At 59.9% G+C, this 17,060-nt stretch overlaps 1 protein-coding gene across 3 annotated transcripts in view; it reads right to left on the bottom strand.

The window, feature by feature from the left end:
- The window catches only part of OLFM1 (olfactomedin 1), a 34,972-nt gene extending 19,964 nt beyond the window's left edge, over positions 1 to 15,008 (bottom strand). The window contains exons 1-2 of one of the 3 annotated variants that reach the window (XM_081237359.1): positions 14,774 to 15,008; positions 2,996 to 3,145 (exon numbers count right to left, since the gene is read on the bottom strand). In XM_081237359.1, the coding sequence (XP_081093485.1) occupies positions 2,996 to 3,145; positions 14,774 to 14,839 (216 nt within the window). In that variant the 5' untranslated portion in view covers positions 14,840 to 15,008. Of the gene's footprint in view, positions 1 to 2,995; positions 3,146 to 5,095; positions 5,355 to 14,773 lie in introns of those variants that run through there. The other 2 variants (XM_081237358.1, XM_081237360.1) reach the window with 2 other exon arrangements.
- Between the last annotated feature and the right edge of the window lie 2,052 nt (positions 15,009 to 17,060).

The following is a 17,060-nucleotide window of genomic DNA, read 5'->3' as shown; positions in this document are numbered from 1 at the left end:
CAGATCATCAAGCCCCAGGCGACCGCCACACTCCTGCATCTTCCCTGAGCTCCCCGTCTAGAGGCCCCGCCTCTGAGCGCGTCCATTCCCTTACCCCTAGGATGTGTCCCCGAGAAGCCAACTGAGGAGTTCAAGGTCACACAGCTACCAAAGGCACAGTCCCCCACCCCGCCCAAGGTGGCTGCAGGCGCCAAGGGCGGAGGGGCGGCAGCAACCTGCGCACGCAGCAGACACAGCTGGCCTGGAGGCGACCACTGATCGCTAATACTTCTGGGACGTTTCCTACGTTCCAGGCACTGTGCTGAGGCCACTGCGTTATGGCTCTCATCTGATCCTTACAAACCTCTGGGGGGTGGGCGCTATTTCAAGTCTCATTTTACACAGAAGGAGACCAAAGGCTCAGAGAAGTTAAGTGCCTTGGCTACTATCACACAGCAGACAGCCACCATGCAAAGCCCGGACTGACTCCAGAGCCCACACTTTGAAGCTCTGGGCCATGAGCTTCTTCAAAGAGAACAGAGCCTGAGGCCCCTGCCCACCCTTTGCCATGGGTCCTCAGCCCTAACGCGGGGTGACGGCCTGGCTTTCATGAGACACTGGTGCTAGGTTCCTCTCAAGACCGCAGGCCAGTTCAAAGCAGCACCTCTGGGCTTGGGACCGAAGGCTCCACCTTTGGAAGCTCCTCGGGTGGGTTTGAACAGGATGCCAGGCTGGAGACACAGGCACAGCTGGGACCACAGGCCCACAGACAGAACAGATGCTCAGACGGTGCCCACCGAGAAGGAGGAGGCTGGGGAAGGAGTGAGGGACGCACAGCCCTGCCCTTCTCGTGCAGCAGCCAGGCCCTCTATACAACAAATGGCTCCTGCCCCGAGAAGAAGTGGGAACACAGTGCCCACGAGGGTGTAAAAGCGGGCTTTAAATGTTTAAGCAGTAACGCTGTGGCGTACACAGGCAGGAAGGAGGCCTCCAAGGCCTGTGCTCCCAGGGACTCACAGAGCTGTCTGGAACTAACCATGGCCTCCCAAGGGCTTGAGGGGCCACCCCCCAGCTGCCCGAGGCCCCTCCGAGCTCCACCTCCCTCCTCTACAATAATGAATAATTAAAGGCCCCATTAGGCTTCGGTCTAGTCTGGTGTCAATGAATGTTGGTGGAATCTGTTACATACATTTTTCTTTAATTCTTTTAAAGTGATTTGCTGGGGTGGCCAAAGATGGCAGCACAAAAACACACAGATCCTCAGAGGGGAGCCAGGCGGCAGCTCCTCCAAGCCCTCCTCCTGCCCAGGCCCCTTCCGCACAGCAGGGCCGCGACAGCCTCAGGGACCCCCCCATCCTCCCCACTGACTTCAAGAAAGGGACCTGCTTTGCCAGAACCCATGTGAGGGTCTGTGCACGAGTCGGGCTTGAACCGAACTAGACAGACTCCGCCGGCTGCCGGGCCTCCCCCCGGGATGGAGGCTCTCCTCCCGGAACAGGCCCCCCAGCGCTCCTCGGCTGATGGAGAAGTCTCGGCTTTACTGAGAGTGTGTGTGTGTGTGTGTGTGTGTGTCTGCGTGAGCGTTTATGTGTAACGTGTGTGGTGTGTAAGGTGTGTGTGTAAGTGTGAGGTGTGTGTAGTGACTGTGCATATGTGTGTGGTCTCTGTGTGTTCAGTTACATGTGGTGTATGTACATGTGTTGTGTGTGGTGTGTGTACGTGTGAGGTGTGTGTGGTGACTGTGCATATGTATTTGTGTGCGGTCTCTGTGTGTATCTGTGTGTTCAATTACACGTGGTGTATGTACATGTGTTGTGTGACGCGTGTGTACATGTGAGGTGTGTGTGGTGACTGTGTATACATATTTGTGTGTGTGGTCTCTGTGTGTATCTGTGTGTTCAGTTAAATGTGGTGTATGTACATGTGTTGTGTGTGGTGTGTGTACGTGTGAGGTGTGTGTGGTGACTGTGCATATGTACTTGTGTGTGTGGTCTCTGTATTTGTGTGTTCAGTTACATGTGCTGTGTGTGATGTGTGTCTGTGTGCGTGTGTGTACGTGAGCATGTGTGTGTGGTGTGGGAGGTGTGACCCCTCTCCCGCAGGGCGTGAAGGGGCCTGATGTAAAACGCACCCTCTCCCTGGGGAGGGCGGTGAGTGCAGCAGTAGGGCCGCCGTTTCTCCTTCTCCCCTCAGTGACTCCCAGGACAACTGGTGCTCAGGTTACCTGAGACCCCAGGGTTCCTGAGTGGAATGTTCCAGGTGGCAGGTTGCCAAGATCCATGGGGAGTGCCAGCCTCCGTGGGGGGAAGAGGTCGCGGGCCAGGTGGGAGGCCGGCCCCAGGGTTGAGAGCCAACCCGGCTCCCTGCTCGCTGGCTGTTTGCCTTGGGAGAGTCAGTCCACCTGCCTGGACCCAGATTTCCACTTCTTAAAACGGGGTGAAAATCTCACCACCTTCACCTGGCTCTTGTGAAGATCGAATGAAATAGCGGATTCAAACCGTAAGTGTTGTGCCCAGCTGGGTTACAAAGGTGATGATTTAATCTGCTTTTGCACCGGGAAGGCAGCCACGGGCATGAACGTCTGCCCTGGCTGTCGCTGGGTCCAACCACTCAGCAGCGGGGCAAAGATCCCACCCAGCGGCCCTGCTTCCGGGCTCCAAGGGAGCTCTCCCAGGTTCTGCTGGGCGACAGCTCCGAGCCCTCTGGACCACAGGCTGTGGGCGTGACCCGGAGATGGCGGTGTGGGGGAGGAACCCCAAATGCTCCCTCGCTAAAGCCCACGTGGCTCCCAGTGGAGCTTTCGCCTCCTCCTGGGCAGCCCTGGGGGAGTCTCCGTTCCTCCCTCCCTCCCTCCCTCCCTCCCTCCCTCCATCCATTTCATTCATGCACCAGTATTCCCAGTGGGCCATGCCAGGGAAGAATGAGGTCTTGGAGCTGGGACGGACCCTGCTGCCGGCGTGGGCACACAAATGCACGCACACGCACACGCACGCACACGCACCCTGCATAGACTCACCTTCTCCAGTAGCTGCCTCAGCTGTTTCGTGCGGGCATCCCGTGAACACATGGTCTGCTGGGGGGCGACCACCGTGCAGATACACCTGCCCTCACTGTCCTGGGCAGAGCTGTACACCTGCCAGCTCTCCTCAGGGTTGGTGGGCAGCACCTGGAGAGCAGGTGGGGCGAGGGAGAGGGAGGGAGAGAAGGTGAGACCAGAAAGCAGAGCACCGGGATGACCGTCCACGTCCAGCCCCCGGGAAAGGGCAGAAAGAAGCGGTCCAAAGACATGTGCCGACCGTGGGGAGGTACAAACAGGGAGGAACACAGACGGTCTCCCATCAGGATCCCCAGGGCTGGAAGGGAGTCAAACAGGCACGACTCTTTAAAACATTTTTTTTTTAATTCAAGGGATTTTTTAATTTAGGGGATGTTTGGAGTTTTGGCATCTGACCCAACTGATAGGTTAGGTGGAAGGGAGGGGTGACCGGAGATGCACGCTGGTTGAGGAACAAGGCAGGAAAGCAAGTGGCTGGTTGACTCACAACGGCACGTAATTGAGAAATAAGATCTCCTCCCGTAAGGTGAGCAGGGGAGGCTGGCGCAGCCTCTCTCTGCTGCTCCCTGGTACTGGGGAAGCAGCACCAGTGGTACAAGCCAGGATCCAGCAGCCTCTTAGCCCAGAGCTGCAACGACCCCGAGCCCCAGCAGTGTTCCCGCTGGCAGTCTGGTGAAGGCTGCCTGCAAAGATGCTGGGCTTCAACTCTGCACAGGCTGCCACCCACTAGCCATTGGGCAGATGTCACCAAGTTGCTGGTGACATGTGGGGCAGGGGTCACACCCAGCCTCAATCCTGAGGTGTGCGCAAGGACGGTCACGAAACCAGAGCTGCACATGGCTGCTGACATGGTGACATGGCTGGTGTCACCTTGCAGCTCAGGTGGTCCCGCCCATGTACATGGGGGCAGACAGACACCACTGTCCGAAAACACCCCGAGTACAGACCCTGCAGCCTGCCCTGTGGCCTCAGGTAGTCACCTCCCGACTATTTTCAGCGTTGGTATGGGGAGAAGTTGGGTGGAGGGAATCCACAGTAGATACATTTCATTTCATTCATTTCCAACCCCAGGAGCTCAGGACCCAGAGGCAGGTACAAAGTCATCAGCAAGAAAATGCTGCATGCAATTTTTGAAAGAGCACGTGAGGTGAACGCATGATGATCTTAGAAGGGGTCACCAGGAGACCTCCTCCCCGAGCGCTGCGCCCTTGACAGCCCAAAGGGAGCACGAGAGGCAGCGCGTGTCCTTCACCTCTCCTTTTGGCTTAGAGGGAGCAAGGCTGAGGCGCGCCCCTTCCTCCGCCGGCCCCGCCAGCGGCCGTTCCCCGGTGGTTCCGGCTCAGCCTCCGCTCCCGCCACCACCTAAGTCAGTCCAGGCCAGAGGCGGCCCTGGCCGCTCCCCCCCTCCCCCAAGGCATCGAGAAGCTTTTGGGTCGGCAGGGTGGGAGGAGGGCGCGGAAGGCGAGGGGCGAGCCCCGCAGCTGTGGCTCCCCGGGCCCCGCCCGGCCCTTCTGCACCCTCCGCCGGCGGGGACCTTGTGGATCTCCGCATGGGGATGGGGAGAGAAAGACGCCTTGGGACTTTGAGCGCAAGAGCTCCGGAGCCCGCCCGCCCGGGCCCCACTCCGGCCGGTCCAGTCCGGCTTTTGCAAAGTGGGGCGGGCTCAGTTCCCAGCCCCGGCTGGACCCAGCCAGACTGGGGTCCACCGCGTCTCCACCCCTTACTTGCTGAGTGACCTTGGACAAGTCCCCAAGACCCCTGCTTCAGTTTCCTAACCTCATCAACAAGGGACTTATTCGTTGAATGAGAACTCCAAGCCTCTGAGTCCCTGGGCAGGCTCCCCGGCCCCGCGAGGGGACCGGGCAGAGGCAGGAAGCGCCACACAGAGGGGACCGCGGTCGGAGAAGTGGCCGAGGCTGGGGTGTGGGGAGCAGGGTGGCCCCCGCGCGTGCCCTTGCCCCTGCGCCCGGCTCCCCCGCGCGGCGCCCTCCCGCCCGGGGCTGGGGACCGGGAGGGAGCGGGCGAGGAGGCCCCGCCAGGGCGGGCGGCGGGCGCACTTACGCCGGTGCTGCGGTCGAGCGTCCCGCCGCTGGCCGCCGAGAGCTTGGTGGTGTTGAGGCCCACCAGCGAGGGCAGCGTCTGGGACATCCAGTTGGTGATCATGGCCATGGTGCTGAGCACAACCCCGATCTTGAGCAGCGGCACCGACATCGCGCCTGGAATGCCTCCTGCGCCCGCGCCGCGCCGGCGCCGGCTCCGCGCCCCGGGCAGCCTTCAGGCGGCGGGCTCCGCGGCGGGCAGGGACGCCCGGCCGTGTCCCCGCGCCCCCTCGGCCCGCCGCCGCCCGCCCGCCGCAGCCGCCGCCGCCGCCGCCGCCGCCGCCGCCCCGCGAGCCCCTGCCATGGCCGCGCCGCCCCGGGCGCCCGGGAGAGTGGCCGCCCCGCCGCTGCCCACCGTCCTCTGCCACCCGCCCGCCGCCGGGATGAGCCGCCAGCTCGGGCTCTGAGCTCCGCGCGGGCTGCGCGCGGGGGCCGGGGCCGGGAGGCGGGGACACGTCCGGGCGGCGGCCGACGCAATCTGCCCAGGAAATGGGTGGATTTTTCCTCTCCACTCCGGCTCCCCGCCGCCCCCTGGCTGCTGGCAGCGAGGCCTGCAGAGCCCCGTCACCATGGAGGAGGGAGGGGGTGGCCCGGGAGGAAAGACAGACCACCCCCTCCCAAGTCGTCAAAATCCGCCCGCGCAGACGGCGGCGTCCCTAGCTCATGGGCTGGCCGCTGCCCTTCCACCCTCAAGGTCGCCGGCCAGCGAGCCCCGGGCACCCCCCTGAGACCCATCCCACTCATGCCCAAGGCCTCCGCCCCGCTGCTGGGGACCTGCTTGGCGGTGGCTCCAGGCTTCCTCCAGCCCGGGAGTCCCCTGAAACCCAGCCAGGAGGGCGAACTCTTGGCGGGCTCCGAAAGCAGCCCCTGGTGGGGGGTCTCCAGCCCCAGCGCTGGGGGAGGGGGCTAGGGGAAAGGCCCTTCTGGGAGCCCGGGACAGCCAGGAGCCCTAAGGCCTTTGCTGGCAGATGTGGCACCACCCAGTGTGGGCTCCTGGGTCCAGGTGGGCACGCAGCAGGGGTGCAGAAGCTGGGTGTGGGTTGGGGGCTCAGGCCTCCGAGCAGGGTTGCTAAAGCGGCCTCACCCGTGGTGAGTGTGATGCAGGTGGAGCCCTGGTCAGGGGCCTGGGGTCTGTGGCTGGGGGGCGGGGGGTGTCCTCACTGGCTCTCCGGGTCGGGGGGGGGGGTCTGATGCCCAGGCAGAGGGGCGGGGCAGACTGGCACAAGTCCCCAGCCCTCGGCAGCATCGGTGTCAGGACACATGTAAGTCTCCTTGGAAGCGCAGGCCTCACTGGGTCAAACATCTTAATAGCACTTTAGAATTTGCAGGAGGCTTCTAACGGGAGATGAAGGGTATTTCCTCCAGGCCTCCCATTAAGCTTTTCTCTGCTCCGTCCCCCTATGTAGCGGGGACTCAGTTACAGCCAGGATGGTCCCGGCCTGAGCATTGGTGTGAGACCCATGACCTCAAGGGGCTCCTTTGGTTTGTTTTCCTGGTTAATGCACGGATCTGTGGCAGCCTCTGGGTTGGAAGCAGCAAATCTCACCAGCTGGGGAAGGGCGCCATCTCCCAGCTCCAGCGGGTACTGCAGGCTCTGCTCCGCGACCGCGGTGCTCTGAGTCCCGCCCGCTGGGTCTCGGGGGGGCGGGCAGCAGTCCCCCACTCTCCGCCTTTCTCCTTCAGTGAACGTTAAACACCGATTTAGGGCCGCAGGCTGTGCCGACCCAAATCACTCACACCCGCTTCCCACTGCAGAAGGACATGGACCACTTATTTTGTTGGAACAACTTCAAATCCAACCCAATCCAATCTCCAAAACCTCATGCCGCCCATCGCGGAAGCTGCAGGTATTTACTTATCACCTACTATGTGCAAGATGTGGGGTGCAGTGTGCTGCAGACCCCAGATCAAAACCACGACACGAGGTACAGCCTGCTGTAAACCCCAGGACAGAAGCAACAGCAACGCGATAGATCAGACTCCGGGCATGGTGCGTGAACGAAAACTTCCCTACAACCAACCGAGCACACGCATCGCCAAGAGAAGCATCTCGGAGTGGACACTCCGTGTACAGACTCTGGGGCCGGACAGCCTGGGTTTGAGCCCTGGTTCTGCCCCTTACTGGTTGTGAGACCCTGGCCGAGGTAATTAGCCCTTCTGTGCCTCGGTTTCCCCATCTGTAAAACGGGTTTAATAATAGCAGGATGTGTAAGGATTCAGTGAGTCAGTGCAGGAGCAGACACGGCAGCCAGCAGGGCTGCCCATGCTCGCCATCCCCGCTTTGCAGAAGACCAGAGGTGCTCAGAGGGGACACTCAGCTGAGCGACTGGTACGAGAGCCTGTGACGGAGCTGGGATTCAATGCCCCTGGACACCTCTGCCACCTCTCCAAAGAGCTGCTTTTGGCTAAAGACCACACACAAGAGATGCTGTTGATACAGACATACAAATGCGGAAGAGGTATTCCTGGACGTGAAAACAGCTCCCAACACCCAGAGCTATGTTCTAGGAAGGTGAGCTCCAATCGAGCAGATACAGAGAATTCAAAAAAACCTCTCCTGATCTTGAAGAACTTTTGATCTGATTTCATGGCAGTCATGTCCCGTGGGATTTACAATGGGTACTCTAAATTAGAAGAGTGCCAACCTGGCTGGGTTGTTCAGGGGAGGAAATGAAATCCAGGTTATTTACACCGATGAAGCCAAGTCCTGCTCCAAAGACCTGCTGGAGTCTAGACCACCCAAGGGTTGAGGAACGCCTTCAGCTCCCCTGGCCCGGGATCTCTCCCAGACTCTCCAGGGGACAGGCAATTAGGGCCGGCCTGGAGATCTGAAACCCCCTTAACGTATTTCTCCTGAGCTTGCAGTCCTGATAGGGAGCCTAAAAGGGTTTATGGCACCCCCTGAGGCATGGCTGAGAAGCAGTCTTTTGAAAAGATCTGGGTTACTCGCACTGGGCTTGCCAAATGTGGGCTGCACCTTGGAATTCCTACAGCTCCCTGGGCACTAAGCTGACCCCAGGAGGTCAAAGCATTGAGAGGGATGGGAGGAAAAGCTGACTCACACCCCCACCCCCATGCCTTTAAATCCTAGTCATCATCTCACTACCTGTCAGTTCTCTATAGAGAATTGAAGAGATGCACTGTTTTCGCCCCTCCCACCCACCAGCGGACTGCCCGAGGCCCACGCTGGCCCCCTCCCACACCCTCTGCTCTGGCTCTAGAAAGTTCCATGATCCTTTCATAAATGTCGCCTCAGACCGTCACATCCAGACAATGGGAGGGAGGCCACAGCCCCACCTTGTCTTAGTTGCCCCAACAGAAATGGGGTCCAGTTCGGGAGAGGCACAACAGGGACAGGAGAGTTCAGCAGGCACCTGGCCCTCCGGGCTCAACGCATGGCTCCTGGGGCCCCACAAACATGACCATTTCCTATTTTCTGGGTAAGGGAACTCATCATAACTAGTGGAGGACGGTCTGGTTTCTATTGAGTAAGTAATCGATCCTGACATGAATTAGAAGGTGGTGTCATTATAAAAACATCTAAGAGTCAGCTCTGGGGTCCAGCTGGGTTAGGGTTAGGAAACACCCCAGAATGTAACACTTGCTCAGAGCAGAGGACTTGGTGCTGCCGGATTCTAGAGGCTTCCACACGTGGCCACTCCCCGGAGCACACACTCCGCCCTCAACACATCACCAGCATCTCAGACCAGCGAGGACCCTCTGCGTGTGGACCCCAGACGTGGCCTCAGAAACCTCAGCCCCTCTACCAACGGGTGGTGTTGACTCTGGAGCAATCCCTCGAGTTGCTTATGGGGTGACTCAACCAATGCCCTCTCCCCAGAGGCCACGCACCACTGATTCCACCTGTGCAGAGTCACCATGACAAGACTTGGGGGCTGGACTGCCTGGGTGGGGCACAGGCACCCACCCATCAGAGAGCAGAAGTGTCTACAATCCTGAGAGCCCTCCTTTGAGTCCTGCTATGCTGTCAGATTTACAAGCAGCATCCTGGGGTGATGAGTAAAGTTATTGATAATATTTATGAATACACCTCTGTTCTTTGTGACCCTCAGACCCCCAAAGCATCACTTGAAGCAAGTGGGAGTGACTTTCCTGGGTGCAGAAGGGGAGACCCTTTGAGCAAGGAGGAGCCTTCTTCGCGGCGGTTGCCCCATAATTATACATTACGCCAAATGTAACAAACAGCGTAGCCAGGAGCACAGGCGTGTGGGGCGATTTGGAGATTTAGAGGTTACATCAGCTAAGAAGGTCTGTGTCCTTTTTCTTAATTCCTGGATCTCAGTCATCAAGCAGATGCTGGGAGATTTGAGGGGTGCGGGGCTCCCTGCATGAACCTTTAGGCCAGAGAGAACCGAGGCGGGGCACCCAGTGCACCCTCGAAGGTGCCCTCCACCTCCTGGGGTGGAGGGGCTTGTCCGGTTCACCCAGCCTCAGTGGCAGGAAGCAGACCACCCCCAAGGGGTCTGACACCCACCCCACCCCACGCCCAGGCTCTTCCCCTTCGAAAAGCCAAGCTCCAAGTTCAGAGCAGGCCGGGCAACGGGCCACACAGTTAGAGACACGGCTCTCAAACCCTCTTCCAAAGGCCGTATGAGCTGCCGTGACGGCACCAGGTGCCCCCTTTCTTACTGGTTCTCAGTGGTGTTGAGGCGTTTCTCTACTTTTGATTCTTCTCTCTCCATCTTAACATGAACTCGGGCGTCAGACAGACCGTGGAGCTGCATCTGGGGTCTGTCACCTACCTGCTGGGCCACTGGGCAGGTTACTGACCACCCGCGCCCCCCTCTGCCCCTTGAGCCTCGGTTTCCTCATCTCAAGAGCGAGGACAATAACACAGGGTCACTGGGGCGGCTTCTACCCGACCCAGATTAAGCTCCTGGTGTGTGTGTGGGGGGGTGTTTGACACTTGATGACACTCCAAAAATATTAACCCTCGTGACTGGTTTTCTCCCTAGTGCTTTAAGCTCCTGGCCAGTTTCTGATATGTAATAATCTGAAAAGATGAAGAGATGTGGATTTTCCTGTTCCATTTTCTCCCCCCTTACCTGAGCCATGGGAATGACCTCACGGCTGCTGCTTCCGGCGGGGGAGAGCATCTACAGGGCACCTCTCAGAGCCGAAAAGCGGCTCCTGTCCCCAGCAGCACCGGTCACAGCTGGCGTGTGTCTAATTCAGTTTAGCCAGTAATTAGCTTTGGATTACTTTACATGGGATGTTAAATATTGATTACAGGGCCTGATAACTTTAGTAATAAATACAACCCAGGGCAGAAAATTACCTTTCTTTTTAGTGCGGAGAGCTAAAGTGAGTGGGACAAGGGTGCAAATTGCTTCCGGAGATGAAGCAGCCGCCTGGTGCTGAGGATTTACAGCTCCCGCCCCCCTGCTGGTACAGAGCCTTCTCCCTGAAAACGGGAGCAACTCTCTCGTGCGGGCTGTTTGCGTGTCTGGAGATGGTCTCTGGCCAGCCCCCGAGGCAGCGGCCAACCTCAGTGCAAAGACAGGATCAATCCCATGTATGCTGAACTAACCGGTTTAGGAGAAGACCCCCATGGTCCTGAACCCCCCAACTCCCTGGACCACTAACACCCCAGCATCCAGGGCACATGTGGGCCTAAAATCTGGGGGACACGAGGGGCTGGGGCACATGAACGGGACATCAGTGGGATCATTGGGCCGAAGTTTTGATTCAAGCAGGTGACAAAATTCATGCTTCCGTCTGAATGGACGGTTTTATTCTTGTTCAATTTGTTCAGGGCAATGGGTTGGGGTCTTCCACTCTGGCTGAATCTGAGAAGGAGAGAACGGATTTGAAGTGACGGGGCTCTGAGGGGCTAACTCCACGCCAGCCCCTCTGTGACACCTGCCTGTCCAGACACAGCACCCATCACCCACCCCCACCTGCCCGCCGCCGAGTCCACTCACGTCTCTTCTCAGGTGCTGACACCTGCACACAGCTAACCAAGCTCCAGAAGAGCCCACAGCAGTCAGCCCGTAAAGCCTGAGGGCACACGACAGCCCCGGTAACAGCTGGCGCTCAAGGGTGCCCTGTGCTCATTCACAGCTGGAACCCCGCCCTACCCCAAGGGGTCGGGGTCGTCATGTCATTAAGAAAGACCACTTCTGGCTTGGGGACTAGTCAGACGAGATCCACTTCACTCCTGAGATAAAGCAAATCCCTCAACCCTCCTTTGTCGAACTCCAGATACAAGAGCCAAGGTTCTGGGCCCTTCTCCATGCTGCGGCGTCTGTGTGCAGCCCGCTTCTGCCCACCTGTTCCTTCCCATCTTCCTGCCCCGGCTCACCCAGGTGCAACCTTGGACCCCGCGCACATGGCACCCCTTCTCCAAAGCGTTCTCAGCTCCCTCCACTCTGACCCCAGAGCCCTCATGCCTCTTAAACAAATGGATACGGCAGAGCCTTAGGTCTCCCCACTAAGCACATGGCCCGGATGACAGACAGCTGTACTCAGCATCGCTAGCCCAGCTTTGACTGAGTCAAGCCCGACCAGCTGGCATCTGAGAGCTGCATGTGGTAGGAAGGGAGGGCAGGACCAGAGTGCGGGTTTGGAGGGAGGAGCCATCTTCCAGCACCAGCTAGCTTCATCCGCCTTGTTTTAAAATGGTAGACGTCCAGGCTGAAGCTCAGAGCCTTTCTCAAGGCAACCAGACAGTGGCTGGTGGGACGGGGAAGGGGAAAGGCAGCCGGGTCCAAGGTCATGGTCACAGAGCTGCCCACCCCTTTCATGGCATCACACACGGGGGATGACGTGCGTCTCTCAAGGGAAGGCGAGCTGGGCTGGGGTGGGCGGGGCTCAGGCACCCCCAGCGCTGCCCCCCGGCCCCCGCAAGATGAGAGGTCAACTCCTCTCCTGCATTCTGCTGGGAAGCTCCGAGGACACTTCTCAAGGAGCTTGAAACACCAGCCTTTCATTGAAAATCACAGAACAAGACCCAGTCAAGCAGCTTTCCATCTGAGGACAGAGTTCATCTGGGCCACAAACCTGGCGCGTAGTAGGCCATCCATCACTAGTTGGCATTTGACTGAGTGGCTCATCGTAAGCACGCTGTCGGGAGAACAGATGGCCCGGCCATGTGCTCTACAGTCCCCCCTCCCCCCACCCGTCTGCCTGAATCCTTCGAGCAGCGCCTGTGAAGTGCAGGTAAAACCCATACGTGTCTGACTTGTTCCCATTTGGACGGGTCCTAATGCATAAACATGGTGGCCCTGGAACCTTGTGTCCACGTCCCTTGGAAGGGTCCTAAGACTGAGGGTGCCGCTGTGGGAGCAATTTACCTAAAGTGGAAGAGGGAAAGGGTGGAGGGGAGACAGACACAGCTCAGTCACCGCTGCTCAGCTCTCCTTTTCCTGAAGCCCAGAGGTATTTTACTCATCACCCATGTAGGCAGCCTTTCTCCTGACACCATGCAATGTGGCTTCCCAGGATCGAATTACTTCGGGATCTAGAAAGTGAGGTTCTTAGGTAGGGGTGTTCCCAAGGAGCTCTCAGATTATTCAGAGCAGCCCAGCCCTGTACCCACACCCATTCCCAATCCCAGTCCCTGCCTTAGAGGTCACTGATAAAGGTGAGAGGCACCTGACCTGACCCCGAGGAAGCCCACCTGGGCAGGACCGGGGTAGCCGGGATCCCTGGAGCTGGTGGCTGAGCCAGCCACTCTCTGACCCCTTCACAGATTTGAGCTGGTTGGAGGTATTTTCGCCAGGTGAGCCTTTGCTCCAAAATCCCACCACAATTAGGGACACTGGGCTCCCAATGGAAGATTCTGAAAGCACAGCCTCAGAGGCAGGCGCGGGGAGGGCGGGGCATTCCCCTGAGGGATGCCACAGCTCAGGCTTCAGAAAGAGGAGCCTTCCAAAGAAAACAACTTCGTTTGCCTTCCTGGCCCCTGGAGGGCCTGGGCTCGGGGAGCTGACCAGGGTCCTGAACGGGATGGTGTGGCTGCAGCCGCGTGGGCAGGGGCGGGCCACATTCAGATGGTTGGCGCCGCCAGCGTGGACAGGCGAGGGCTCTCACCACCGAGACAAAGCTTCCAACTGAAGCTGAACCAAAAGTTTCTTCCAAGACCAGGGGATCTTTAAAAAGACTGAGAAGTGAACCTCTGGAAGAGGGCGGGGAACGGCTCAGGGAGCCTGCAGGTGAGGAGGCCAGCAGGGCTTGGAGGGCCCAAGGGCAGCCACTTCCAGGGCCACCCAGACCAGCCATCTCTTTCCCGAGATGTCTAAGTAAGGCACACGCTGCCTGGCTCCACGTCTGTGGGGTGCGCGCTTGTGGAAGAGTCTGTGTGAGTGTGTGTGTGCACATGCATACATCCAGTGTCCATTCACAGAGCACGAGTGTGCCCCTTGGCCAGGCCTTCCCTGCAGCCAAGGAAACTTCACTCCCAGAGACCACGCAGAACCGCTCCCGGGGGCCTGGCTGATTGTCTGCATGGCACCAGCAGGGTCTCCAAGGTGGGACAACAGACCCTTCCGATGCCGGGGCGGAGGCTGCACTTCCCGGCAGAGCCAGGGAGCCGGCAAGGGCTTCAAGGCAAAACGAGGGAAGCTTATTCCAGAGCCTTCTCTCCTGTGATCTACCTCTCACCCTCTCGTCTCTCCTTTGTTTCCTCTTTTATTCTGAGAGGGAGGGAGGCACGGAGGGAGAGAGGGAAGGAGGGTCGGGGCAGCTGGCTCTTGGGGCCAAGGCGCTGGCAGCCCATCCACTTCCTGGACTTGCAGCCTCTCTCAGCACAGACCGTGGCACAGTGGCACCATCCAAAGGGCATTTTAATGTCACTCTGAGCAGCCTGGCTCCCGAAGCTGGCAGCCTCTTCCCAGCACCCTGGTGCCAAAGCAACACCTCCAGTCCGGCGCTCCCAGACAGCCCTTCTTCTCCCAGACGTGCCAGCTCCGAAATGGCATTTTTAAAATGGAGAATACCAGCCGGAGACAGGCTCTCTAACGGCACATTGTTCACGGATGGCGAGCCCACTTAAAATGCCCAGCGGTCCCCACACACGCCTGCCACTCACACTTCATGCCGCGCATGTGGCCACAACGGCCCCCCAACCCTCCACATGGAGCCCACAATGCACCCCAGCCCCAGACGCGCCGCCTGCCCTCCCCGGTCTGGTCTCCGTGGCACCATTCCCACCGCCAGCCCAGGGAGCCCCAAGGGCAGCATTACAGCCAATGCAGGATGCTCCAGAAGAGGGATGCAGGGGGTGCGCGTTAGGTCAGATCCACCTCTGCAAATGCCAGGGGCTTGGACATCCTGCTCTGTCTTCCTCCCAGGTGACAGTGGCAGCCGAACGACGCCCCCCGCCCCCCAAGGCTGCCCTGTGAACTTCTCAGCAGGGAGTGGTCGGCCAGGGAGTCCGGGAGGGAGGGTTCAGGGCTGAGGGTCCTGGGGGACACGGCAGCTCTCTCGGGTCAGCCTTCACCCCTTCCTCCACCCCAGGTGCGGCTGGCCCTCTGGCCCTCTCCCCAACCCCGTGGTGGCTGGGCGCCCGGGTAGGGGTGCCGGGCCGCGCGGTAGCTGCTCCCCGACTTTGCCGGGCTCCCCGGGGCCGGGCGGGCGCCTCGCAGGCAGGGAGGAAAATGGCGTTGGATGCACGTACTTGAGTGAGTTCAGTGCCCATCAGGATGAGGAAGAGGAGGCTGAGGAGGTTCCGGGCCGGTCGCATGTCTCGCGAACACCTCCCACGTCCTGGCGTGCGGGAGCCCTGGGCGGCCGGCGGCTGCGTGGACGCGGACGCGCTCCCGGCTCTGCTGGCTCCGCGGCGGCGCCCGGTGGTGTCCCTGCGCCTTCAGCACCCGGAGCAGGCGGCGCGCGGGGTCTGCTGCGCGGAGCCTCTGCGCTGCATCTCGAGCGCGTCGAGCGGCTCCGCGGTCGCCCGGCTGCGCGGGCGGCGGCGGGCGGCGGGCTGCGGGCGGGCCGCCCCTAGGCCCCTCCTCGGCCCCTCCTCCTAGTGGCCCCGCGCCCACAAAGCTGGGGCGCGCAGCTGGGCGGCCCGGGTGCCAAAAGTTTGCTGGGGAAGGGGAGGGGCGGGGGGGCGCAGAGGGCCCCGCGCGCCACGCTCACGCGCGGGAGTGGGGAGGGCGGCGGCGGCGGCGGCGGCGGGGAAGCCGACCGGGACAGGATGTGACATCAAAAAGGCGGGGGAAATTTAATCGGAGAGAAAACTCCACCCTGGCTGGCCGCAGTGGCGGCGGCGCTCCAGGGCCCTGGCAGCTGGGATCGGGACGCAGGCGGACGGCGCTGGAGACCCGGGCCCCCCTGGACTCAACGAGTGGACGCGGAGTGGGGATGGGGAAAGGCAGCTGCGGGAGGTGACCTCAGAGGCCACCCTTTAATGAGATAAACTGAGGCTGAGACCCAGGAAAGATGATTGGCGGTGGGCGGGGGGGGTTGGTTAATGGGGGGTGTTCAGAGCTAGAAAGTGGGTCATCTGGCACTGGTCTCCTTCCTCTCCTTCTGCGGTGGCTAGCAAGAGGGCGAAGAGGGAACAGACACTGCGTGCTGGGGCTTCTATCCCCAGGTGGGGCGTGTGGGTGAAGGTCTGTCCTTGTTTTCACGGTTCGCATGCATACATGGAGGTGGGCACGCACAGGCCCGTGGGTCTGCCCTGGAGTGTGTGCACATGGGTTCAGATGGAAGCCAGACACAACTCTGCGTACCCAAGATGCCTTCGCTGAACCAGGAGCCTGGGAGAGTGCGGTGGGCTTCCAGACCACCGAGCCCCGCCCGTTGTCTTACCCCCAGGCCTGGAGATCACACCCTCCAGCCGGTGAGGAGATGTGCTTTCTCCCTTCCCCCCTCTCTGCGTCACCCCCAGGCTCTCCTTTCACATGTACTCCCAGCCCAGATCCAAGTCTTAGACGCCAGGGAGCTTATCCTGGGGGCCACGGTTTCCATTTACATCCCCCATTTGGGGGGAGAAGTCCCTAAGCACCTCTGTTTTCTGAGAAGCTAAGATGGCAATAGGTATTTAGAAACACCTCTCTTATCTCTTTTCCAGTGTTTAGCGTTTACTCGTTGGAAAATAAACTCTATAAAGGAAATATGTAGCAGCAAGGGGCTCCAGACCTGATCATTACAGAATGCAGAGCAGCAGGGGGTGATGTGGCCCAGCCCTCTTACATCACAGATGGGGAAGCGGGAGCCTGGGGGCATAACTCACATGGGGTCACCAGAGCAGGCGATCCCAAAGCAAGGATGGGATGCCAACTCCTGCCCTGTCAGCGTCCACCCTGGTCTTGAAGGAATTCTGTCCTCTGAGCCAGGGGACAGAGCTACAACCAGGGAAGCCTGGTTGGACTTTCTGGTCCAGGGCTGGACTTTCTGGTAGGGAGTGAGCTTCCCAGCCCTGGAGGTGTTTAAGCAGAGAGAGTTCCTGTGGGATGCCCCCAGGCTGAGTGGACCCTGCGGGTCTGAGATGAGAGGGGGGGAAAGGCGAGGTACAGCTGCGGGGGGCCCGTTTCTCTCTGCCCTTCCTCTGTCTGATTTACCGGCGTGTTCTCCTTCTCCTCAGGCCCCATGGCCTCTGGGCTCCTGGCGACCCATGAGAGACGCTGCATTTGGAGCTGGAGGGGCTGGTGCCTGGTCCTGGGTCTTCCTGGGAGCGGCTCTCTGAGCCTCGTTTCCACTCCTGTAGAATGGGCTTGAATGACGCCGTGCTGCATGTCTCACAGGCTGTTGACAAGATCAGGGGCAGGAATGGGTACAGGTGTTTTATAAGCCTGAAAGGACGATGAGGAAGGAGCTGACTGAGCATTGCAGCGCCCCAGACTCCACCCAGTCTCTCCCTCAGTAGCTGCCAGGGGAGCAGAGATGGACAGAGGCTCGGAAGCGTGGGCAGCATGGTCACGGAGCTGGGATGTGACCCAGTCTTGGGGTTTTGTTTT

This window comes from Mesoplodon bidens (assembly GCF_964165515.1).
Source record: "Mesoplodon bidens genome assembly, chromosome: 6".
Classification (NCBI taxonomy): domain Eukaryota; kingdom Metazoa; phylum Chordata; class Mammalia; order Artiodactyla; family Ziphiidae; genus Mesoplodon; species Mesoplodon bidens.
This window is presented reverse-complemented; position numbering and strand designations above follow the sequence as displayed.